The following is a 25,887-nucleotide window of genomic DNA, read 5'->3' on the forward strand; positions in this document are numbered from 1 at the left end:
CAAAAACGCCATGTTGTGTCGCAAAGACGGTTTCGTATCGCGCGGCCTTTCTTTCGCTCTCCCACCACAAACATGGAGCACACCACCGACGACAGCACGGGCGGCCCGAGCCCGAGCCCTGCCCGCAGCGACTACACAAGCCTCCTGACCATTGGCGTCCCAACCGTCCTACTCCTCACATACCTCGCACGCGTCGCGCTGCAATGGTACCGCCTCTCGCACATCCCTGGGCCATTCTTCGCATCCATTTCCAGTCTTTGGATGGTAAAGCAGTCGCTCAGCGGGCACCTAGCACAGTCGTTGAAAGAACTGACTGACAAATATGGCCCGTTGGTGCGCGTCAGCCCCACCGAGGTGATCACGTGCGACACGGACATTGTGCGCAGGACCACAGCTGTGCGGTCAGAGTACTCGCGAGGGCCATGGTACAGTGCGATGAAGTTCGAGCCTGGGCGCGACAGTTTGTTCTCGATGCGCGATGAGGCTGGGCATATGAAGCTGAGAGCGAAGATGGCGCCGGGGTACTCGGGGAAAGAGAATGAATCCATGGAGGGCACTGTCGATCAGCAGGTTGCTGCGTTCATTGACCTGATTGATAGGAAATATGTTTCTTCGGGTGCTGAGTACAGGCCCATGGACTTTGCGCTCAAGGCACAGTATTTTACTCTGGACGTTATCAGCGCGTTGGCGTTTGGAAAACCGTTTGGGTATCTGACGCACGACGAGGACCTCCACGATTACATCAAGATTACCACCGCGTATATCCCCTTCATGGTCACTCTCGGGAGTGTACCTTGGCTGGCTGATATTCTGCATTCGCGGCTGATGAGAGGACTCCTTCCCAAAGAGAGCGACAAGCTTGGTTTCGGAGCTTTTATCAACGTCGCAAAGAAGGTGGTCGCGGAGAGATTCGCGCCTGATGCAAAGTCGCAATCCGACATGCTGGGGTCGTTCATCCGCCACGGTCTTACACCGGACCAAGCGTCGAGCGAAGCGCTTCTCCAGATCGTCGCGGGAAGTGATACTTCAGCGTCTACGATCCGTGGTGTGATACTTCATCTGCTGGCAAATGCGTCCGCGTACAAGAAGCTGCAAACCGAGATCGACGACGGCATCGCTAATGGAACCATATCATCGCCCATAACCGACGCTGAAGGAAGACGACTACCGTACCTTCAAGCTTGTATTAAAGAGGGCTTGCGTATCCTGCCCCCAGCCACTGGCGCCAACTTCAAATGCGTCCCTCCAGGCGGCGACATCCTCGCCGGCATGTTCGTCCCCGAAGGAACACAGGTTGGATCTTCGCACCTTAGCATTCAGCACTCGACAGCCACATTTGGCGCAGATGCCGAGCTCTTTAGACCAGAGCGCTGGCTCGAGGCCGCGGAGGATCCTGCGCGTCTTGCAAACATGGCTAGTACGGTAGAACTTGTCTTCCACAACGGAAGATACAAGTGCTTAGGTCAGAATGTTGCGCTGATGGAGTTTAATAAGGTTTTTGTCGAGCTGTTGAGGAGGTTCGATTTTTCGACGGTGAAGCCGCACATGGCAGCGAGGATGAGTAATGCAGGGATTTGGATTATGGAGGACTTTTTTGTCAGGGTCACACGACGTGGTGCGGCATAACTTCGGGTTGTATTTTTGTCGAAAATTGGATTTATGCATTTAGTCACTGTAAGCAGTGAAGCGTTTTGCTAGGATCTCGTTGTGACTAGTGCATACACGTCATCTGACCAAGGTCGCGCCCAGAGATGGCATGTCATATAAGAGAAATTGCCTATTTGGGTTAGACCATGCCATGTCTGGGCGCGACCTTGGTCAGATGAGTTGCATCCTGTTGCGACTACAGTCTCGCCGACGCTTAACGTAAAGCCAACGGAAAATACCGTTCCCCAAAGCTCAACCCAATGATTATCACGATACAGTAGGCCTCCACCAAGACCGAAAAGCGAACTCTACACACTCGTGGAGCCAAAGGAAGCTGATGTGTCATACGACGCAGAACAATACGACGACGTTCGTGTAAGCTTTGTATTGACTATGCACGGTCTCCATGTACACGTGCACTCGCTTTCCTCGATGGGTACATTTTACACGACCCTAGCAAAGGATCCAGGTGTGCTGCTTGAGCGAGTTCGGATCACCGGAGAGTCACAAGTTATCGTCAATGCTGTCGTCGACACTTTGCGCAATTCAAGTGATTCTCTGTTCCTTTCAGTTCCATCAGCTACGTGTAGAAGCGCAGAGTCAAGAAGGATACCCAGACAGTTTCCAACGCTTAAGATGATCGTACGACTAGATACGCAGCCTGGCAGCAGTGGAATACAGTGAGAAGTACGCGAGCAGAAGTAACACCGTGCGCCTAGTCTATGACCGCTCTGCTCTTGAGACAATACCATCGCATACCGAAACTGCTGATCAAAGCGCAGCAGTGAGAAGCATTTACCACCCTATATATCAACACACGGCTCCCAGAACCCAACACCACAGCGCCACCCGAAACCGCTGATCACAGCGCGGCAACGGCAGAAAAGAAAACAACAACGTGTCAGAGAACGGAAAGAAGCATATACTCGCACTCGGCTACTCGAACTCGGCTCGTGGAACCATGCGCAATGGCGCGGCAGCAAAGAAATGTTTGTTGCTGGAGGTGTTACGAAAAAAGATTTTTCCTTCGTACCCGGTTCCCAAAACACGTCGTGAGGTGAATGCGATGGCTGCTCGGGATACGTAGCGTGTGGAATAGATGAGCAATGGTACAAAAGCATCATTTGCTCGAATCGCCACGTGCGCGCATTGCGAGCACCACCCGTTGACCGGTATCTCCAACTGGTGTGACTTTCCTAATTGACAACTTTTCCGCTGGTAGTTTTTCTCTGGTATGTGTAACCCAGCAGAGTGGCCATGAGGCTGAGACACATCCTATTAGTAGCGCGAACATGCGTTCTACACGTAGATTGAACTTTTGTTTTCTTTGCTGCTTTGGTAACACATACCCGTCTGGGCGTCCATCCGCCGGCATGCAGTAAGCGTGTGCCATTCTCACCCTCACGTCTTCTGGCGGTGTAGAAGTATAGCACACGCGGGGATGCCTCTCCGTTACGCAAAAAGCAGGCACGGGGATGGATTTTTGTCAAGCTCTGTGGTGCTAGGCTCAGCCTTGCTCAGCCCTTCAGCAGTAGCGATATCGATTTCTCGTATCAGGGATGCCTAGCGCTGCGTGGTTGGCGGGGTAGGCCGTACATTACTTTCGGTTGGCTTCGCTTCCATCATCATCACAAAGCCCTTGATCGTACTGTAGAATTAATTGCTCGTACAATGGGCGAGATGAGGCATGCAAAGTGCGAGTGGAGTCTGCGTCTGAAAATAGCGGGCTGATAGCCTGTGCGCCGGGAGATTGCGGTGCTGGGAATTCGCACGATAAGGTCGTGGCAGCGGATATTTTTGGTGCGAGGTTATTGCCGTATGTGTGTGGAGCGGTTTTCGTGTGACGACGTAAAAGAGTGGGCTGCAAATCTAGCCAAGGAAGAAGCTGCATGCCTGTCGATCCCCCTTTCATCCCAGCACCACCATCAGCCTCGTAACTCCAGCCATGTTTTCCACAATCACACAACGGCGCGAAGAAAACGGTGTGCGCTTAGCCTAGAGGATTGCTGACGCAGTAGTATATTGGCACGAAGATGACGATGCCGTATCCCAATTGATGACTTGGCCACGCGCGAGGTGACATTCTGCATGACAGTATTGGCACATTGACAAGACGCCATCACCATCGGAACATTGCTAGGAACAGAAGGCGTTCCTGGAGAAACTATTTTTGGGCGCGAACAAGTTTGGAAGCGAAGAGAAAAACACGATGCGCCGCTCAATCAAAATGACGCTGCCATTCGGCACTCGGCAGGCCGGCCTCGTGAAGACAGCGAGGGAGGCCCAGAAAAAAACAGAGAGCAGCTCCACAGTAGTTCGTCTCAGCCCTCTTGCAATTTCGCTCGACTCAGGTCCGCCTGGCGCCAGCACGCAGTCCCTGGAGCCGTAGCAAACAGCGTCCTGTGTAAAGCAGCGATACCGAGGTAGGCCTGACCTGGAAGCTAGGCTCTTTCTGAGGAGCCACGGCGCAAAAGCAGTTTAGCTTTCCACTTATCATTTGTTCCATCTGCTATAGCTCGCGCACGCGTACTTACTTTCCAATACGACGTTGCAGGCCTAGGCTGAGTTGACTCCCACGGTACATGCGCGCTTCGTATTTCCATGGCTCATGATCAGGTGTCGCTGGTGAGACGGCTCGTCGCGCGGACTGAGATTGATCTGCAGCACTGCATGCAATTGGGCCGTAGGCTGCGAGATGCAGGTCCCAGGTATAAGGACGACTGGTACTCCTGCATTGTCGGGACCTCTTCTTTCGCACAGCTCGCTCGACCATAACACCAAGCACCCGCATTCGTTCCTGGGTTGCTATCCTCCGCTCTTTCACTACTGTCAGTCGCCATCGTTCGTACCTTAATAATACCCGTATACCTTAATCATGCGTACCGCCTTCTTCTCTGCCGCTTTGGCGACCGTAGCCAGCGTTTCGGCGCTCCCATCTCCTCAGGAACTGCCTGCCACCAAGCTCATCAAGTCTCTTCCTCTCAACATCTTCGCAGAGACACCAAAATTCGTCCAGCCAGTTCCTCTCGAGGATGCCAAGCGCATCTTCCAGGAGCACAATGCCACACAACCAGAAGAGCAGGCGCCTGAAGCCCAATCACTTCGCGTGACATCTTTCGCCGCCGCTGCAACATGCTCCAACGTCCGCACCCGCGTCGAGTGGGACTCCTACCCCGACAGCAGCAAGCAGGCGTTTGTTGATTCTGTCAAGTGCTTGATGGGCCGCGCCCCCTCAGGTCGATTCCCCGCATCCAAGAGCCGATACGAGGATCTCGTTGCGCTGCACCAGACTCTCACACCCAACGTCCACGGAAACGCCAAGTTCTTGCTCTGGCACCGTTACTACCTCTGGACCTTCGAGGACATCCTACGCTCAGAGTGTGGCTTGAGCGTGCCCATGCCCTGGTTCGACGAGACGCGCTATGCTGGCCGCTTCTCGCAATCTTCCATCTTCTCTGCCAGGTGGCTGGGAAGTATCGCGCTAGGTGGTAACTGTGTAACCAATGGTGTAAGTACAACCCCTCGTCCGACACGCCTCATGCGAACAACAAACTAACCCGTTCCAGCAATTCGCCAACCTCGCCATCAACATTGGTCCCGGCTCAGGCAACCAGCCCCATTGCCTTGCCCGCAACGGCGACGGCGCAAAGACACAATACTGCAACTCCGACTACGTTGCGCAGTGCAACGCGTACGGCGACTTTGCCGGCATGGCCTCGTGCGCCGAGAGCGGTCCTCACGCCTGGGGCCACAACGGTATCGGAGCCGTCATGCAAGACACGTACGGTTCGCCCGCCGACCCCATCTTCTGGCTGCACCACGCCTTCGTCGACCGCAACTTCCGCATCTGGCAAAACCAGAACTCTGCCCGTCTGAGCACCATCAACGGCAATGACGTATCGGGCAGGGCGCTTACCCTCGACACCAACATCAACGTATACGGCCTCCGGCCAGACGTCAGGATTAGGGATATCCTCGACACCACCGGATCGACCCTGTGCTACAAGTACAACTATTAGAACTTGTTTGACTTCTTTGGCCAGCGTTATTTGGCTAGTTCTGCCCGTTTTAGTGGCTTGGTGTTAAGAGCCATTCTGTATATACCCTAGTATAATACCATGTGTATCCACGATCTTCTCTTTTTGATCGTAGAACCGTGAACATTGTCGCACTCGTGTCGCTATGCGTGTTTGAAATGATTGGGTCGTAAGGTCCTCTCTGCGTAGCGAAAGCAGCGTAATCAAGTCCTGGCCGGAGAACTCATCGGAGCGATTTGGGTTCGTCGTGACGCTACAGTGATGCAGTCGAGATAGACAAGGTTTAAAAACCTTCTTCATTCTCGAATTCTCTGTCAGGAGGATTGAAATCAGCGTTATCGGCTGTTAATGGGCACTGCCCTCCGCTGACCAGATAGTCCGACACCGCTGCAGCGAGCTCGTTGCCTTTTAGTAATTGCCACCCACGCATATATATGTTTTCACCAAGTTGCCCTGTTACAGCTGCATGTTCGAGAAACAAGATATTGCTCATCTCTTGCAGTACATGCGGCCATGCACAATGTTCAACAGACTTTGCTAGAGCATGCAGTTTCTGCTCCGATGTGCCGCTCTCAGCCGCTTTCCAGTCGATGTTGTGTAGTCTGAGATCCTTCAATGTTGAGCTGTGTCTACCCAAAAAAGACAACAGCGTATATGGTGTTGCAGAGAAGTAACGCAACGATAGTTTCCGTAGCTTCGGCCACGTATGCTTGGAGCCAAACACCCGGTGGATGGATGAAAGGGCATCATTCACGGAATTTCTTGCGTGCTGGTCGCCGAGGTCGATGCGGAGATTTGCAAGCTGTGGTACCCGCGCCAGAAACTCCCCAAGACCGTCCATCATCACAGCTGTCAACTCCTTGTGGTCGGGGTAAAGTTGCATCCGTGGAAACGTTGTGATATTCAGGCTTGATAGATTGTCGAAGTTTCTCGGTGTCAATAAAATAAAGCTCCTGAGGGCTATTGTGTCCAGCGTGAGGTTTTTAAGATAAGAATGACAACAGTGCTGTATGGTCCTGAAAGCCTCAACGCCAGGCATACTATCGGAGCCGTCGATACCCATTCCTCTAGGCAAACTACCACAGCTGTAGACACCCATTCCTCTGGGCAATTCGGCCACTTCACGAATAATGTTCGAAAATTCCTGCGCAACTTTTTGGAGACCACGGTGGGCCGACAAGAGCCGGCCGTTGACGACGTGGATCGATTGTAGGTTCTGAAAGCACCCAAGTACCTGCAGGTGTTCCAGTGCATTCTTTGCAGTAATCTCGTCCGCCATTCGGCCAAGGTGCGCTTCCCAATCTCGTCGATTCTGAGATGACCGAGTATGTCCTGATGCGTGTAAATCATCCAAGTAGAGGCCGGCGTCACGGTCCTGATTGACCAGTGCCATATGGTCAAAGATACGCTCCCATTCGTTGTATTTGTGAATATTAATCCAGCTCCACAGATTGGTGTCCCAGAATATGGTCTTGACATGTTTTCGAAGACGTTCATTGGAACTGAGCTTACTCAGGCGATCAATGCTTGCAGTACTGTATTGGAAAGCGATCGTGCTGAATAATTCCTCGGTGCCTATCTCGCACAGTTGTCTGCTCACGAGCCGGTAGCTTGGTAGATCTTCGCGCTGGACGTATCGCGCGATGAGGCGGTGCATCTCTGCGGGAAGGTACGGAATGTGAGCTGTCATCTTGACGTGTGTGGAAGATTCTTGAGAGTACCAGGGGGATTATGATTTTGTATCTTTTGCTGCTTGCCTGAGCGGTAGAATCTGCAACGGCGAGTGTAGGTGTTAAAAGCAGGCGCCATAACGGAAGGCGATTTTGAGGCGTTATGAATGAGCAAACATTTGGTGCCGCGGAGTCTCGGGTCACGACAGGACGCTAAAATCTTATGCCCAATCACGAAAGCACGTGAACCAAGGAGCAATTTCTTTCGAGGCTGCTGTGCAACATCCATAACAATAGAGAATAATAATAGGGAACGAGATGATAGCGACAACACACTTTACTATCGCGCCAAGGCTTCTAGAGGCCGTCATGGACGGTTAGAAAGCGGAACGTTTAGCTCTCTGCACGCGCGGACCAAGCTAACCAGCTTCGGCAAGAGGCGCCCCTTGTTCTTGGCTCCCGCGCTTTTACATTCCCCAACCCCAACGTCCACCACCCCACTATCCATCAGACACATTTCCCTTCTTTGCACCAGTTGTCGCACCGAAATGCGAATTTGTAATTACCCTCTGTACAAAAGAACGCCGAGTTCCAAGCGCCAGGCGCCGCGGCGCAATTCTCAGTCGGAAATGGCTGGCGCATGCATCCGTGGCAGCTGAGCGCGTCCTCAGTGTACTGGTATTGACAGTAATTGTGCAGAGTTTTCTGGTAATCTTGGCCTGGAAGAAGAATTAGCGCTGTGATTCAAGCAGGATGGTGACATACCCTTGCCCCATATGACTTCGTCGAAGCAATAGGTGCGATTGGGATCAGCGTCGCATTCGACCGTTTTCTGGAGCGGGATGGGGCCCGTGAGAGCTTCTTGTCTCTTGCTCAGGCCTGATGAAGGGGCTGCTGCGGTCATGGCGGCGAGAGAGAGGATTGCTGACAGAAGCTTCATTGTAGTGGTGCTCGTATGATTTCCGGACAGGAACGACTGAGAGATGGGTCGATCAACAGGCGGTACTGCCGTATGGTGATAACAAGAGACAGGCGAATGCAAAGATCGCAGCTTTGGATGGTATATTGTATGCAAGAGAACCTCGAAATATATAGGATAAGCCTCAGCTAACAACATTCGAGTAACAAGATGTAAATCGAAGCAGAACCGTCTGCTAGCAACCAGCATCTGTCACCACCGCCGCTTCTACCTCGATTCGTGATCACGTAGTACCACAACGTCGTTTGAAAGCACCCTCGTTACACTTCAAGTCGATGACAGGCACGTGCGTAACATACGCGGACATATCAGATGGCGCCCAAGGAAGTTGTATCCATTCGGTGCTTAGCTGGGAAGAGCGTCGAGTGACTAAATACACACACATCGACACTATGCATTCGAAAGAGTTTAGGTATTCATGTACCGGATATCATTTGGTGGCCATTGAAACATTCAACAAGTATGCCGTTAGTTGTGACGAGACTAGATTGAGCATAGTATGGTGAGGCAACGAAGAGCCAGGCAGAGAGGATGACACCATAACAAATCGATAGTAGTCAATGAACGACACGAGAAGATGACTTTACCCAACAGAAGCTTGTCGAGGAAGAGAGAGCGATATTGAGCCTAGACCTGGCATTACGATGCAGCACTTGGGTATTGAACTGTTTCACACAGACAAGGTTCCAAAAGTCACGAAAGATGAAATGATTCTACCACACCAACGGCTATAGACCCAAACGCCATGACACGACCGACCTACATTACACCCTCAAAACCTTGCAGACTCTGCTCTCCCGAGTCTTGACCTTCAAAGATCTTCTCCCCCGCTCTGCCCTTCGTCAAGCACTCAAGCGCCTCACCGACCTCCTTCAGCACTCCCTTCGCAACGTCGATCCACTCCGCGAAAGTAACAATCTCAATCCCAAGCTTCTTTCCTCCATCCTTGACGAAAGCCTGGCACTTCCACTCCCTCAATGGCTCACCATGCGGATACGTAGTCTCAAACTTCGCCTCAACGCCATTACCAAACGGCATCTCCTCGACCCAAGCAGGCGCCTGATGAACAACAGTATCAAACCAGTTGACCTTGTTCGCATCCCAATCTGTGCAGTTCTCTACAATCTCCGTGAAGCCCATGGACTCGTACGCCGCAGAAGTGATATGCTGGTGCTGCACAAAATTCAACAAGTCGAGGTACGTCCATTTATTGTTAAAAGGCACGCGGAAGGGAATGTACTGCCACGTAGGTCCAAAGATACGATCAGCATTTGGCGCGCCAATGTTCCTGCCCGAAACGACTTCACCAAAGACCACGTCTCTTAGGCCGAGGCGGCGGGCGAGAACGAGTGCCCATGCGGCTGTTGGCAGCGATCCAATGGTAATGTTTGCTGGACGGGCTGAAATGTCAAATTCCATGTATACATCTGCCGGTCCGCGATGTGTGAGCGGGATGTCAGGCTTCATAATGGACATCTGGGAGCCGGAGAGGAGGTTCTGCCAGTACGGAATAGCCTTTGGCATGTTGTCTAGAACCACGTGGTTTACGTGTCTGCTGAATGGTATCGTCTCTGGTACCTCGGTGCCTGCGTATAGCGCCGACAGCTGCTCGTACAGGATGGGTAGGCAGATTTCGTCGTATTGGGCGTGAGAGATACGGAAGACGAGGGTTGATGCGCCGGACTTGGCGTCGGTGAAGAGCATGAACGATACAAAAGATGAGCCATGTGGCTTCGGCGCCTCGATGTCCTTTTGTATGTTTGCTTGGGCGAACGCATTGATGTCTTCACCATCAGGTACCGCGATCTCAGTGTAGGGGACTCGTAGAGAGGACAGAACCACACCGAGCACCTTGCTTTCGTCTTTCACAAAGACAGTGCGCAAGACTTCGTTGCGTGCGACGAGCTCTTGGCAGGCTTGCTCCAGCTTCTGGCGGTCGACTGGTGTCTCGAACTTGATGAGCTCGTAACGCAGTGAGTAACGCGGCAGGTCAACAGTACCTTCAACAGCGAGCTGCTGAAGAGGTCTTGTCGGGTAGATATCCGCAATCTCCCAAGTCTGATCCTGGAGATATGCACCGATGCGGTCGGGACTGTAAAGCGATGCTTCCTTGCCAAGCGCGGCGTACGGCGCGTTGGAGTTGGTTCCAGTCTGCGATGAACTTGTCTTTTCGGCTGACGAAGCAAGTTCGGAAAGTGATTGGCTCTGGAAGACTTGTGCGACGGTGATGTTAAGGCCTTGAACGCGTGCATCAGAGACGAGGCGCATGGCACCGATGGAATCTCCTCCTAGTTCGAAGAAGCTATCGCTGCCGTTGATCTCGCTCTTGGGCATACCAAGAATGCGACTCAAGATGTCCAACAACTTGTCTTCTTTCTCGTTTCCGATTGAAGCCGCCAACTCAGCCAAAGACTGGCTCTGGAAGACTTGGGCTACGGTGAGGCTCAAGCCTTGGGCGCGCGCATCGGAAACAAGTCGCATGGCGCCAATCGAGTCGCCGCCTAGTTCAAAGAAGCTGTCGCTAGGCTTGATTTCCGTCTCTGGCATGCCCAAGATACGGCCAAGGATACTACGCAGTTTCTCCTCGTTTGGCGACAACGCCTTCATCGCCGCATCCAACCTCGGGCTGTCGAGCGGTGACGTGCCAATGCCACTGTCATTCATGACATCTCGCGGTCTCATCGCCTCCGCATCCTGCGTCTCGGCAGGATCAAGCACAGCGACATCGCCCAGCTTGCTTTCAGGGTTGCCCAAGAATGCCGTGACGATACGGTTCATCACGACAAGCACCCGTTCCATAGCATCCTTGCTGATGCACTTCGAGTCGAAACTGGCCATGACCAAGAAGCCATTCTCTTCTAGTGTGCAGACGAGCATGAGTGCGTAGGTGTTGAACTTGAGTGCTTCGCGTGCAGCTTCCGCATCGTCAGCAGGGAGAAACGTGTTGGCTGGTACAGCCTCCATATCAATCTCGCCGACGTCGTCCTCCCTAGGATGCAAGACCAGACCGGTACGCAAATCACATGCTACACGAGCGTCCTTGCTCAATCGGCGAATGTTCTGCAAGCCCAAGTGCTCGTGAGAAATCTGCTTCACAGTCTGTGCGTGAACGGATTGCAGATACTCAGAGATTGGTCGGTCGAGATTCAATTGAACGCGGATGGGAACGGTTGTGATCATAGGTCCTTCAATCTCCTCGATTCCATTCACAGGCGCGGAACGACCTGTGAGTGTCTCACCGAAGACGACATCTGGATGGCCCATGTACAATGACGATACCAGCGCCCAGGCTCCGCGGATGATAGTTGCGAGAGTGAGTTTGTTGTGAGCTGTTGTTGGAACGGTGACGTACTGTTCCAACAACGAATCGGCTTGGGTAATGTATCCCTTCTGTGGTAGAGGAGGGAACTGATGCGGACTAACGCCGTTCAATCGCTCTCTCCAATAGTCCTGAGCCTCCGCTGGATCCAGGCTGGTGAGGTGCTTGATGAAGTGCTTGAAAGATACAGACCTTTCAGTCTCGAGACCATTGAAAGCACGGTTGATGCGGTCGAAGACCAGAGGCATTGACCAACCGTCGTAGACAGCATGATGCATCGTGATGACGAAGTGCGTCTTGTCGCTGCCAGCTTCTTGAACCAAGCCATAGCGGAAAAGCGCGGTTCCAAGATCCATAGCTTCTTCGCGGTCGCGACGGAGATATTCTGCAGGGTCAGCGCCATGCTCGCGCAGCAACTGACCATCCCTCAAGACGACCTGGAACAAGCCCCGACCAGACACGTTGACGATTCTGGTACGTAGGATTGGCGAGCCCTTTACGGCTTTATCGAATGCTTCCTTCAGACGCTGAGCGGTCGCCGACGGTAGCGTTGCGATTCGCTGAGCGACATATGCATCCTGGAACTTGGCTGAGAGGGCCATGAGTCCTTCTTGAAGCGGCGTGCAAGGATAAACGTCCTCGACTTCGTCATCAGAAACACCGCAGAGCCTAGCAGTCTCAGCCTTGGCGGATTGTTCATCCCAATCCTTGCCGACCATAGAGAAAGGTGGTACGTCGTTTGATGCTTCCTCCGACAATGGCTTTGCCTTGGCAGCCATGGCCGACAGCGTAGGGTTCAGCATGATATCCGGAACGGTCAACACGAGTCCAGCCTCTCTCGCCACGGCCACCACTCTCATTGCCCTTAGTGAATCTCCACCCATGCTGAAGAAGTTGTCGTTGGCACTGAAGTCTTCTTCACCACCGAGAAGCTTTCCCCATAGCGACCGCAGCTTCAGCTCCATCTCGGTTGTAGGCTCCTTCTTCTCCGAGATGACCGAGTTGAAGCGTCTGAGATCCTGGCGTGTGATCGACGTGCCAATTTCACGAAGGCGCTTTCGGTCAGTCTTGCAAGAAACCAGTAGCGGCATCTTCCAAAGCGGGATGTAAGCACTTGGCACCATGTAGCCAGGAAGGTCGATCGCAAGCTGCTTGGTCATGTCCTTGAGTGCGGCCTGGAACTTGGTGGTGAAGCTGCCGAAGACATTTCCGTCCAAATGTCGCATGCCGTTCTTTTTCTGCTCTACGAGGAAAGCAACCAACGTCTGCTCACCACCTCCGCTGGGCTTGATGACTTCAACGGCGAGCTGGGTGTCTGCAGGAAGATGCTTCTGCATGTTGAACTCAATCTCAGCCAGCTCAATACGCTGGCCGCGGAGTTTGACTTGCTGGTCTTGCCGTCCAACAAAGATGGGCTCGCCGTTACCGTCAGGATCGAAACGTACGAGATCACCAGTCTTGTAGATGCGTCCATGTCGGCCGGGGTAGCTCTTACTACCTTTGACAAGGAATTCAGGATCTTCAATAAACACTTCCTTGGTCTTCGCTGGGTTGTTGAGATAACCGTTACCAACGATAGGACCCTCAATGAGCAATTCACCAACCGCGCCAGGAGGTACGAGCTTGTTGTGATCATCAGGCTCGGTGAGCCAAATTGCACAGCCCTTGCGTTTGCCCATGGTAATGTATGGTTTGGCGGCCACGTTATCATTGATGGTGGCACCGACGGTTGTTTCAGATGGTCCGTAGGCATTGACAACTCTTGTCCTTTGACCCCACGACATCGCATCGCTAGTTGATACTCCTTCACCACCTAGAGCGATAGAATCTAGATGATCGAGGATGTCCACATCCAGCGTCCGAGCGACAGAAGGCGTCATGCCAGCAAAGGTCACGCGCATGTCGCGCATGGCGCCACTCATGTCGTTCATACGACGCTCGTCGGAAGGTGTGCAGAGTGTCGCGCCGTGAGAAAGTGTGCACAGCATAGAATCAATGCACACATCGAAGGCGTAACTCGCAAAGTCCAGCACGCGAGAATGCGATCGATAGCCCACGGCCTCAGCTCGCGGTATCGCACCAGACGTATACTGACTATGCGTAAGAATGCATCCTTTTGGAAGACCAGTACTGCCGCTGGTAAATTGGATGTACAAGGGTTGATCCGGTGAGACTGGTGGGAGAGTTGTCTTCGGTTGCTGCGCAGCGCATGGAGAGTACACCTTGTCGAACTTGGATGCTGAGATTGGGATGATTGTTGCCGCAGGAGCGACACGTGCAGCCAGCGTAGCTTGAGCTTTGGATGATACAAAGAGCTTAGCGTTGACTTGCTGTACTACTGCTCGTAGTCGACCTTCGGGTTGTGCGGGATCGAGCAGCGCAAAGCATGCACCGGCCTTCATTACCGCGAGTACCGCCACCGAAGTCCATCGCGACTTCTCGAAAAGTACGGGAATGATTTGGTTCGGTGAATCATTCAGTAATAGTAGAGTCTGAGCCAGATCTGTAGAGTAGTCTTCCACTTGACGATATGTCAAAGTGCCGTCCCATGCATCTATGGCGATCTTTTCCGGATGTAGCGCAGCTTGTTCCGAGACCTTCTCATGCATGCAGAATCTCAGCTCTGGCTGTAGAGGGCTATTCCAGCTCCACAGCTCATCAAGCTCTTCTTCGGAAACATCGTTGAATCCGGATAGTGGGTAATCAGGGTCGTTAAATAGGGTATCAAGAATTGAAACAAAGAAATGAAGTTCGGAGACGGCTTGATGGTGAGACATGGTATTCGTCTGCCATCTTGAGGTGCCACGGATTGAGTCTCCTTCCCTGTCGAGAGATACTTCGAAAGTCCACTAATTCAGGTCAGTCTTGTTGGAAAAAGGGTTGAATAGATCATTACCTCATGTGTCGACCCGTCATTAAGGAAGAGAGTAGCATTATGTGCATCGTACTCCTTCGATCGTACACTGCTAATCTGTGACCTCAAACTGGCGGCCGTCTTGTGGCTCGTCAAGTTGAGATCAGATGTGTTGATGGTCTGTGTCGCTCGACCATTGGCGTTCACCACGCCCCAAGAGAATTGATGGAAGACATCTCTTTGGTATCTGTGCATAAGTGCCGCCCATGCAGCCAGAACGGTATCCAGCAAAGCATCTGGAGTAAGGCTACTCGGGATTCGTACTTGAACCTCGTTTGGCTTGGAGCTGTGGTTGTTCGTACTCAGGGCTTCATGGTCGCCGTTCTTGGTGGAGGCGCCATTGCCTTGCACCTTCTTCGCGATATGCTCGTCTGGAGTACCGCTGAAGCGTGATACGTGCTCGCCGTTACGTAGATGCATCTTTTCACCGGTCAAGCTGCTGTGGGGTCTCTTCATCTCAAAGTTAAAGACTGATATCGTAGGAGATGCGGTGATGGAGGGTTAAAGATATTTCCGTGACCGATGATGATCCAACCCCCAAACACTGTTGCAGTAATGGCCGAGTGTCACAAAGCCGCAAATTCATCAACCTCCCCATGGAGCTTTCGCTTCCGCTTCACACACGGGCTGAACTCTCCACACGTGGAACTAGGACATGGCTCCGGCACAGGCACACCAGTCCACGCCAACTAATCCATCACTTTCGGTCGGACAGCCGTCGGCGTCATAGTTTTCTATTACGACGTAGTAACAGGGTCCGCCTTGATGCGCCATCGTGTCTTTCTCGATACAGGCCGGATTGCGCATCGACTAACGTAAACGCGGAGGTCATGGTGGGATCGGGTAGAGTACCACGGATTAGCCGTAAGAAAAACCCTCTTTCGCCCTGCATGCTCGTCTCCACACTTAGCGGATCAGATAATTTTAGCGGGAAAGGCGGCGTCATGGCTGTTCATCTGATAAATTCAAATGGTGTGGTGCTGATGCATGCACGGAATTGCCCGATGGAGTAGGAGTCATGCAGGGTTACGTCGCTGGCGCCGCAAATCGTTTCAATCTGATAACGGCCGATGTTCGGAGAAGTCCTGCCGGCCAATGACAGCTCTGATGCGTCCTTCTTTCCATCGATCGACAACAGCCGTCGGCTTTAGGTATCGTGCCTTGTGAAATAAGAGTATTGCTGGTCAACGAAGAAGGCCCGGAGCTGTGGAAATGCAAAATGCGCGAAATATGGTCATCCCGCGCGTGAATTTGCCGACACGGTACAGTTCCCGTCCACGCGGCGATCGCGGCAAATGATATACATGGACATGGACATGGCATTTTTCTTATTTCCGTGCTTGGTGCACTATGGAAGAATACTGATATGATGTGTCGCTCATCGGGGGAGCCTCGCTAAGAACGGATCAGATAACTCTAGTCGGTCCATGCGAGGGGGAGGCACAGCAGAAACAACCGAGCGTCCGAATGGGGAAGGTCTTTTCCTCGTCAGTGGCGTGATGGGGTTACACTTCTAGACGTGTGGGTCTTGTATACTAGTTTTGCGCCCTCGTCCTTAGCGTTGCGAAACAGGTTCGTTCCTCAGGCAGCCGAGACATTGGCACAGCCATGGTGTGCGTTCCTGTTCCAGCTCGTGCTCAAAGTATGTTGTATGCGTGACCGACGATCTCTCAACCAGAAAGCTGGGCATAGTGAGTGGATCGTGCAATTTTCGTGCATAGCGGGTAACGAAAATGCTACCGAGTTCATGTCTTTGGGCCGAGCGTTTCGCTACAGCTGTCAATGTTCACAAATACTTCGTATCTTGAGTCGAACACTTCACTGGCAATCGGTCTAGATTTTCCCCCACCGCTCAGGTACTGAGTCGAATCCTACTACGTGACGAGCCACTCAATATGGGGTTCGTGATCCTTCCCGCGCTGATACCGGACATTAGCGCCGTGTACGATGTATACTTTGCAGCCTTCAAGGACAACGAGCTCACGCGCGCACTGTTCCCCTCGGCTACCGAGAAGGACTTGACGGACGCCAATTCCGAGTTTCGGTGAGTACCCATCTTTGGTGTGGATGTGGTGTCAGATGCCATTGATCCATGTGCTTACTAGTACGAAGGCAGGCCCACACCGCCCATACTGCGGAGTATTGGAAGACAAGTGCGACGCAATACACGTTCAAATGCGTCGACACCGAGACTAACAAGATTGTTGGGATGGCGCTTTGCGACATATACATCGCGCCGAGTGATTGGAAGAGGGGCGAGATTGGGTGGTTGGAGGGGAAAGAACGAGAACGAGCTGAGGGCCTTGTCAAGCCACTTTGGGAGATGAGGGAGAAGTTGTGGCTTAACGAGAGGTACATCTACTGCCACGTGATGGCTGTACACCCCGACCATCAGCGCAAAGGTGTTGGCGAGTTGCTGTTCAAACACGGGACGAATATCGCGCAACAGACAGGTTTGCCCGTATATATAGAAAGCTCCAAGGAAGGCGTTAGGCTCTATGAGAAGATGGGAAGCCGGAAATTGAAGGAACAGTTGGTCACATCCGAAAAGACCAATGGCGCAAGTGGAAATCCGGATTGCCCACTGTATGTCTGGTTGCCAGAAGGCGGAGAGAAGAAATTACCAAAGTCTGTAGAGCTGGCATGATGCCGACATAGCGAAACAAATTAAGAATGGTTATTATACTGCATAAGACTCAACCCAGCATCTGGTGGAGAGCGTTGACACGGTAGCTCTCACTACGTTGCACCAATTCCTCGTGACGTCCTTGGTCTACTACCTTACCTGCTTCGACAAGGAAGATAACGTCAGCCCTGGCGATCGTCCTCAGTCGGTGAGCGATCGCGATAACGGTCACTCCATGGCCCTTGACAGCCCGCTCGAGACCTTGCTCCAAGGCCTTCTCGCTCTCTGCGTCGAGTGCGCTCGTACTCTCATCCAGTAGCAGCAACTTTGGCTTCCTGACAAGCGCTCGTGCGATGGATAAGCGTTGACGCTGACCACCAGACAGCTGGTTGCCGTTCGAGCCACACTCGGTGTCGTAGCCTTGGGGAAGATCGATGATGGTGTCGTGTATATTGGCCAGCTTACAGGCTTCTTGAATCTCCTCGTCAGATGGTTCATGGCCGGGTCTTGCTCCTAGCCCAATGTTGAACTTGATGCTTCCTTGGAAGAGCACGTTCTCTTGCGGAACGTAGGCGATATCATCGCGGAAGGATGCGCCATGGTGTCGTGATATATCGAACCCATTGATGGAGATGCTGCCAGCGGAAGGAGTGTAGAATCGCTCAAGAAGGGCCAAGACAGTACTCTTGCCTGCACCGGAGGGACCAACCAGGGCGCAGAATTGACCTGGCTGGATGGTCAATGAAAGCGATGTTAGCACGGGAACACCGGGACGTGCTGGATACGCAAAGCCAACATCTCGGAAGACAACTTTAGCACCGCCTTGTGGGGAGGCGGGCAGTGGCGATTCAGCATTTGCCTCAACGTCGCCTGGTGCTTTCTCGGAAAGTGCCTTCTGGTGTCCCGCAGTGGGCGTGTCCTTGCCGAGCTCGATGAGTCCACAGATACGCCCGATGGCGCTCTTAGCCTTGGCTATTTCAGGCGCGAGTGTAAATAGTTGACCCCATAGTTGTGCGGAGACGAGCATGGCGATGAGAATGATGAAGAACTCGGTCTGGGTGTATCTGCCTTCGATGATGTTCTTGGAGCCCCACCAGTAGGCAAAGGCGTAGATGAAGCTACCGCAAGAGTTGGCGACAGCTAACCAGACGTTGGTCTTGAAGCTTTGCTTCACCATCTCTTTGCGCGGAGCCTTCAGCGATCTCCGGTAGGTCTGGATAATCTCTTCTTCAATGGACAATGCGTGCACAGTCTTAATGTTCGAGACGGCTTCGATGGTAACACCGATGGAAGATGAGAACGCACCAGCATGCTTCACAGCAAACTGGCCGATGGCGCGCAACTGCATGTAACCAGCACCCAGAAGTAGCGGTACAATGACGAGACATACGATCGCGATTCGCCATGCGATGATGTGTGACAGGATAATGGCGGCGACGAGGTTAACAACGACAGAGAAAAGCGTGCCGATAATGGAGCCACTGAAGCCTGCCAACGAATTGCCGTCCTTGGTAATGAACTCAAGTAGCATGGACGGGTTTCTCGACTCGGATTCATGCCATTGTAGCGGTTGCTGGAGTAGTGTGTGGAGAGAAAGGTTGCGAACCTTGTAGATAAGTCGCTCAGACAAGAGACCGAATGATGCCCAGCTGGTGAAGTTGGCGAGGAAGGCAACACAGGCAAGCATGAACCACATTCCGGAAAGCAGCTCGCCTCTTGACCGAATATAGTCTGGGGAGTTGCAAGGAGACATGGTACCCATGATGTTACCGAACAAGAGGCCAGACCCGCAGTATTGCCCTCCTACTATCAGTGCTCCGCAAAAAGCCAGCACTACGATACCTGTGTACGGTCGTGTCAACGGAAGCATGGTCTTTCTGATGGAACCTGCAATGACGACACCCTTGGTATGCTCAATGGGGTCGACGGCCTGCGCATCATTTGCTGGTACTGCATCAGGCTCTTGAGCGCTAAGAGCCAACTTCTCATCAGTGATGGTGTCGCGCGAATCCAGACTGGTCCTTGAGCTTGACGGGCCCTCCTCGGTTTTGACAGATTGTAGACGAACCATGTCCGCGTAAGAGCCGTCCAATTCCATTAGCTGATCGTGAGTGCCCTGCTCGATGATGTCACCCTTCTTCATGACGATGATTTTCGAAGCAGCTCGGATAGTAGACAGTCGATGGGCGATCGCGACCACTGTCCGACCTTGCGAAGCTCGGTCTATGGCAGCCTGGATACGCTGTTCACTGGCCGAATCCAGGGCGGCAGTGGCCTCGTCGAGGATCAGAATACGAGGGTCGCGGACAAGGGCGCGAGCAAGAGCAACACGCTGCTTCTGCCCACCACTGACAAGGCTGCCACTTGAACCAACCGAGGTCGCGAAACCAAATTCTAGGCGGTCGATGAAAACAGCAACATCGGCAAGGTCTGCAGCCTGTTTCACCAGCTGAAGGATCTCTACCACTTCTGGGCCAGCATTCTCGGCAACACGGTTGAGTTCTTGGCCGCCCCTGACGTCTTCCGCAACTTGAGCGAGGATCCCGCTCAGCAGCGTTTTCTCGAGGTGCGCATGAGGCGGACTATTGACTAGACCAAGGGCGATGTTCTCCAGGATAGAGCGGTCAAGAAGCGAAGGCTCCTGTTGCACGAGGCTGATGAAGCCTCGGAGACTCTTGATGTTGATGTCTTTGACGTTGCGTCCATCCAGAAGTACGTCACCGGATTGTGGGTCATAGAAGCGGCTGATGAGGCTTGCGACGGTGGATTTGCCGCTACCAGAGAGACCAACGATTGCAGTCATTTTACCGGCTTCGCATGTCAAGTTGATACCGTTCAACACGGGATGGTCAGGCCTGGAAGAGTATGTAAACGCAACATTGCGGAACTCAACAGTACCATCGACGTCAGTAGGCTTTTCCGCAGATGACGACGTGTTGTCAATGGTAGGCTGAGTCTCGATATCCTTGCGCAAGCGCTCGAAGGCTGATATGGCGCCACCAAACAGTGGCAACATGGGCGCGATCTGACTCAAAACGATAGCACCTGGTGAAGGAATGTTAGCCAGTGACTATAAATTTGATCAAATAAGTACTTACCATCCAGAAGGATGAATGTGACCGTGTAAATCTCTCCTATGGTGGCATTGCCCTTGCCCTCTAGAGAGTCTGCGACCTTACGACTACCCTGCCAATAACCAAGGGCGCTAGCCGAAAAGGCGATAAAGTAGAGCAGACCAGCTTGTACAGCAGCAGCCGTAGCTTTCTTGATGCCTGCCTCGCGAGCATTGCCTAGGTGGCCCTGAAACTTCTCTTCGAGTCTTGCATTCGCCCCGAGCGCGTGCACGAGACCAACGTGACTGAGAGCTTCGGACGCGATAGCGCTAGCAGACCCAAAGCATGAGCCGAGCCTGGCGCTATACTTGCCAACAAAGTAACCGCCGATCACTGCCATGAGCAGGAATGCGGGAATCAACGAAACGAGCATGCCAGCCAACTCGGCGTTCTTGATGAAGCCAACAATGTAGGCAGTGACACAGAAGGAGAGGCAGGTCAATGCCACACCGACCTTCTCGCCAGTCCCGCTCTCGATGGCCTGGATGTCGCCGTTGAGCCGAGATGACACTTCTCCGGACTGCAGGTTGTCGAAGAAGGCCATGTCTTGTCGTAGCAGGTTCCTGAGGTAGCGGTCTCGGATGCGTTGAGCTAGGCGCTGCGATGCCAAGTTCCAGCATACAAGGTGTAAGTAGATGCAAGCGAAGCTGCCGATGGCGATGTAGACAAGCAGCAGAATCTTGGGCGTGATGTCGGCTTCTTCGTTGCCGTTTGAGGCACCATTGCGATTGTTGCATGTTGCGGTATTGATCTCATCAACGAGCTGACCAAAGACGATTCCAATGAGTGGAAACGGTACGCCTGCTGCAATGGCAGCTATAGCGCCAACAAACACGAGAATCTTGTCGAGCCATGTCGGGTCTGCGTAGAAGAGGAGGTGGAGAAAGCCAAAGAACTGCCTGATAGAGGCCCCCGAGGGCTTGCTGAACGGCATTGAGCCAATGCGATGTGTTTAGCAGCTTGAGAAAGAGTCTCCCTCTCTGTATGCTGTGATGAAGACGCGCGAAGACGCCTGCATGAGGTGCGCCAGGGCGCTATGGCCCCACCGAGAGGCGACGGCCAGGATCGACATAGTGCAGCAGCAGGGCACTTTCGTTAGCATAATGCGAGCGGGCATAGCGTCACGTGAGGGAGGTTGTGTTGTGGAAAGTAGTGTGGGCTGGTGGTTCGTGAGTGCAGGCTTGTGAGTGGAGAGACGGACGTGTCACTTGCATAGCAGTCTGTGCTCAACTCGCATCAGATTAGATAAAAATTTGCATCATCTAGCGCCTAAACCTTGGAAATGAGAACCCACACCTGCACGCCATCACCCACCTTACATCCGAGCCTGGACCTGGAGTCCGGCGCCATCCCGTACAGCATCAGACCCTGTCGATACATTGCGCACGATCTCGCCTGCCATCAAGGCGATGTCCTTGGCCAGCGCACGTCCTCCTTCAGACTTTGAGGACACCAGCCACAAGCGGCAGCCCTCAGCAACGGCGCCACGCTTGAATTGCACTTCCTCCAGGCTGTCTCCCTTCGGCCGGCAGCCCAAGATGAGCGTGTCGATGCTCTGGAACAGTGCAGTGTTCGAGAGCGGGTTTGTTGTTGCATCCCTGATGATGAAGTCGGACTGTGAGCACGCGCCAGCAGCATCTTTTCCAATGATGACGCGTAGTCTGTACTCGCCCTTGGATCGGACTTGCTTCTCGTACGCGCGGTCATAGATCTTCTGGACGAGCTCTGGAGCTTCGGTCACAGACGCTGTGTGGTTGCTGGTTGGCTTCGCCCAAATGGAGCAAAGTTGGGGTTGCGACGGCTTGGTGTCGTTGAGAACCGTCAATGGCGCCAGCGACTCGTCCTCTGTAATGACTGTAATGTTGCCCAGGCGGGAGCACGACAACAAATCGTCAAGAATCTCCGCAGTCTTTCCACCGGATCCGACGAGAGAGACATTCAGTGGTCGCTCGTTTGCGCCTCGCAATTCGTTCCGCCTGCTGGGATAGTCGTGCATGGTTATGATCCGCTGCCCAGACAGGAAGTCGACGTTAGGCAGCGGCTCCGCAGCTGGACTGCTCATTCTGGAAGGAGAGGGAGCGACAATGCTTCGTGCTCGTACTACATGCGTCTTGCCAGTGCTGTCCTTGACAGCTACTTTCCAGCTTTGTACAGCGTCCGCATCTACCTCTGGAGCTACGCCAACAACCTCGCTGCCGTAGCGTACTTCATCCTTGAAGTGCTCGGCGCACCACCTCATGTAGTCCTCAAACTCTTCTCGCAAAGGGTTGAGTCGGTCTGAGTTTGCGAATTCGATGAGGCGCTTGCGAGCAAGCAGATAGTTGACATAGCTGAAAGCAGTCCTTGGGTTGCGGAGTGTTGCGAGATCATACATGAAGGGACTTTCCATTCGTTTTCTCGACATTTGCGAATCTGATGCCCACGAGAAGGACGTCTTCTTCTCAACGAAGAGCATCTTCGACGGTTTGTTTGATTCGCGGTTGGCAATGGCTGTTGCCAGTTGCGCTGCGCCAAAGCCGACGCATACGAGGTCGTAGTACGGCGATGAATCTGCCATGGGTGCAGGAGTTGCTCTCTCGGTTGAAGTCATTTTGGATGAGGGATTGGAATGTCTGGAGAAGATGTCGATTATCGCCCTCTAGGTGTGTACATCAAGAAGGTGTTTCGACGCTAAAAATATAGTACTACAGCACCACTACACAACCGCACAACTCAGGCACAATTCACAGACCCTGCGCACCGGCCAGTATCAGCTACATGTGTCGATGGCCGCACTCAAAACAACGATGTCACCGATGGCTAGCGTCACCGGCACAAGTGCGCGAGTCTCTGCGTCCACATACGCTGGCTTGCATGTGGGCGCTGGCCTAAAGTCCACATGGGGTGGCCAGCCACCCTGTCGGAGCTTTCCTCACGCCACGCCCTAACGGCAGCCCTGTGACTGATTTTTCTCGCCGGAGAATGGGTAAAATATCCACCATCGCCTAAGCCTGCGTAATGCGGTGCACTAGACTAAACCGGATATGAGGAACGACCTCGGTTAAACATTCACGCGTTGGAGTCTTGAGCATCTTGAACGACCTCAGGCATCAGGGTTATAGCTACTCGCTCATTGCTGTTGTACTACCGACTGCATCTTCCATCTTCTGTTCGTATCTTCTTCGTCGTTGAACTTTACTATGGCGCAACAAGGAACGCCGAATACCGCGCAAGAGCCGCTCGTTCTCAAGCTTCCTCACCCATATCTCACGGCATACACTATCGTCAATGTGGCACCGAAAGGTCAGCCCATAAGCTACCAGGTCCGGCTTTCTTCAGTAAACAGCACAAGCAAGGAAGTCGCTCCGCCGGTAGTTCTGCACAACGAAGACGTATCATTCACCGACATTAGTACCTTGAGCCAAGATGCTGTACCAGCGAAGGGAGACAACAGCTCTTGGGCTCGCACTCGAAGATCCCCATATGTGACTGTCTCCTGGAACAAGGATCGACCAACCGTCCCGCAACTATGGCTCATCGCCTACGCGTTGGTCTCACAGCACCCACTAGTCGAGAATTTCCGCGTGTTGTTCTCGGGAAAGGACTCGCAGGTACTAGCCAATGAGCTTTATGTCACTGGTCTCTTCCACCCGCATCCAAAGGCTTCCAATGCATCTGCACCTCATGATGGTCACGTCCTTTTCCGAGGAACATTTTGGCAGGGCGCCGCGTCTCCATTCGGTGCTCGTCCAGTCTGGGCACCGCACCTTGACGCCTCTGGAAAGCCAATCGACAGACCATACCCTCCATTCCCATTCCAGAATGCACCAACGACCCAGTTCCCTGCTGTACCACGGCATACGCAGCATCCTGTCCGTCAACCAAAGCCCGAGCCGGGCTCGATCATTTACAGCCGATGGGTGCCACACCTGAAGGAGCATTTCACGATGGTGGCTCTCGACTACACCAATGATGAGCATCTCCGCCTGTTCAACAAGTGGCAAAACGACCCACGCGTTGCCGCTGGTTGGAACGAAACCGGCACCCTGGATCAACACCGTGAATATCTCCGAAAGCTGCATGAAGACCCCCACGTACTCACCATGTTCGCTGCCTTCGACGACATTCTGTTTGCCTACTTTGAGGTCTATTGGGCAATGGTAAGTCAAGATCGTATCCGATCCAATGTAACCTTTCCACTAACACATATCACAGGAGGATCACATGGGTGCTCACTACCAGTCTTCGCCGTATGACCGCGGCAGGCACTCACTCGTCGGCGACGTCAGGTTCAGAGGGCCTTACCGAGTCTCCGCATGGTGGTCTGGCCTTATGCACTACATGTTTCTCGACGAGCCACGCACGTGGAACCTGGTGGGTGAGCCAGCAGCAACGAGCAGCACTGTGCTAGCATATGACTTTGCCCACGGTTTCCACGTAGAGAAGCTCATGGACCTCCCACACAAGCGCAGTGCTTTGATGATGGTCAACCGCGAGAAGTTCTTCACATTGAGTCCTTTTACCTGGGATGGGGAGAAGAAGGTTCGCCCAAGCCTGGATGCAGGCGCCAAGTCCAAGTTGTAGATTGCTCTTTCGCACTTTGTTCCCGATACCATGCGATTGTTTTCATCATTGTAAATAGAAGCGAATCTTGACCATCAACTTTTTTACGATATGAATCCTCTCCTGACTATTTCGTGAATACTAATTGTCAACTGCACACAAATACCATCCCCCGAATCTCGCCTTGAGACGGCTGCAACACACCGCTAGTCATTAGACAGCTTCGGCATCGCTCTTGCGAGTATCACTGCTGAGCGTCGTATTTCGCAGTATGCTCGTAAAACGCACGCTAACCGGCGACACTCACGTCACAAATGACATAACCTCACACCCCCGTTGGCCAATAGCGCCCGGAGCAACCCCGGCTGGTACATGCAGGACGCGGATCTGATAATTAGCCGCATTCCCTTATTATCTGATCCGTTGTTACATGGCGGGCGCAAGTACCAGGCGCCTAAGAAGGGGTGCGTGGAGTGACAGTGCCTTTGTCCGTCCGGGCCTGAGGCGTGATGATGGGTATGGCGACTAGGATCGGTCACTTTGTGGAGAACGTGTGTGTGTGTGTGTGGATGCAACACGTAACGGCGATGCAGCACTGCGACTGGCGCAAGCAAGCAACCCCCCCTAGAAAAATAGTCCGCGGCATGTCTTTCCGAAATCAGATGGTACGCGACTTGAAGAAATTTTTAATCAGATGCATCAGCATGACAACTATGATGCCAGATGGGGCAGCTGCGTACAAACCACGCAGTCAGCAAGCGGGATGCAAGGAAGTTTACGGGATAGCTATTGCCCAGACACTAGGATTCCTTCCCACCTCCACACCCATCTTGTCCCGGCGCGCGCCTTACTCGCACACTTCCATCTGATTAATTTTTTTTCCTTTTTTCGATCTGATAAAAATTTTCTTCGCAAGCCCGCGTCAATGCAATATGCACGCACCTCGTATACGACGCGTGACGGGACCGGTGTCGCAGGCAGCAAGCGGCCAGCCGGATATGATGGCCGGTTTAATCTTATCAGATGGGATGGACATGGCC

At 53.0% G+C, this 25,887-nt stretch overlaps 6 protein-coding genes across 6 annotated transcripts; 4 read left to right on the forward strand and 2 right to left on the reverse strand.

Annotated features, from left to right (window-relative positions):
- Positions 1 to 72: 72 nt before the first annotated feature.
- ACET3X_002024 (uncharacterized protein) lies at positions 73 to 1,626 on the forward strand (the record flags this gene model as incomplete). The annotated part of the gene is made up of 1 exon (XM_069447381.1): positions 73 to 1,626. One exon carries the CDS (start codon positions 73 to 75, stop codon positions 1,624 to 1,626), a length of 1,554 nt encoding a protein of 517 aa, XP_069312266.1.
- Positions 1,627 to 4,406: 2,780 nt separating this feature from the next.
- ACET3X_002025 (uncharacterized protein) lies at positions 4,407 to 5,778 on the forward strand. The gene is made up of 2 exons (XM_069447382.1): positions 4,407 to 5,155; positions 5,214 to 5,778. The coding sequence occupies exons 1-2, from the start codon at positions 4,523 to 4,525 to the stop codon at positions 5,664 to 5,666; spliced, it is 1,086 nt and encodes a 361-aa protein (XP_069312267.1). The 5' UTR covers positions 4,407 to 4,522; the 3' UTR covers positions 5,667 to 5,778.
- Positions 5,779 to 9,092: 3,314 nt separating this feature from the next.
- Positions 9,093 to 14,986, reverse strand: ACET3X_002026 (uncharacterized protein; the record flags this gene model as incomplete). The annotated part of the gene is made up of 2 exons (XM_069447384.1): positions 9,093 to 14,501; positions 14,549 to 14,986. 2 exons carry the CDS (start codon positions 14,984 to 14,986, stop codon positions 9,093 to 9,095), a joined length of 5,847 nt encoding a protein of 1,948 aa, XP_069312268.1.
- A 1,475-nt stretch (positions 14,987 to 16,461) lies between these two features.
- ACET3X_002027 (uncharacterized protein) lies at positions 16,462 to 17,213 on the forward strand (the record flags this gene model as incomplete). The annotated part of the gene is made up of 2 exons (XM_069447385.1): positions 16,462 to 16,610; positions 16,679 to 17,213. The coding sequence occupies 2 exons, from the start codon at positions 16,462 to 16,464 to the stop codon at positions 17,211 to 17,213; spliced, it is 684 nt and encodes a 227-aa protein (XP_069312269.1).
- Positions 17,214 to 17,262: 49 nt separating this feature from the next.
- Positions 17,263 to 22,895, reverse strand: ACET3X_002028 (uncharacterized protein; the record flags this gene model as incomplete). The annotated part of the gene is made up of 3 exons (XM_069447386.1): positions 17,263 to 20,237; positions 20,291 to 21,228; positions 21,625 to 22,895. 3 exons carry the CDS (start codon positions 22,893 to 22,895, stop codon positions 17,263 to 17,265), a joined length of 5,184 nt encoding a protein of 1,727 aa, XP_069312270.1.
- A 589-nt stretch (positions 22,896 to 23,484) lies between these two features.
- Positions 23,485 to 24,868, forward strand: ACET3X_002029 (uncharacterized protein; the record flags this gene model as incomplete). The annotated part of the gene is made up of 2 exons (XM_069447387.1): positions 23,485 to 24,444; positions 24,500 to 24,868. 2 exons carry the CDS (start codon positions 23,485 to 23,487, stop codon positions 24,866 to 24,868), a joined length of 1,329 nt encoding a protein of 442 aa, XP_069312271.1.
- Between the last annotated feature and the right edge of the window lie 1,019 nt (positions 24,869 to 25,887).

The sequence above is a fragment of the Alternaria dauci genome, chromosome 1, assembly GCF_042100115.1.
Source record: "Alternaria dauci strain A2016 chromosome 1, whole genome shotgun sequence".
Classification (NCBI taxonomy): Eukaryota; Fungi; Ascomycota; class Dothideomycetes; order Pleosporales; family Pleosporaceae; genus Alternaria; species Alternaria dauci.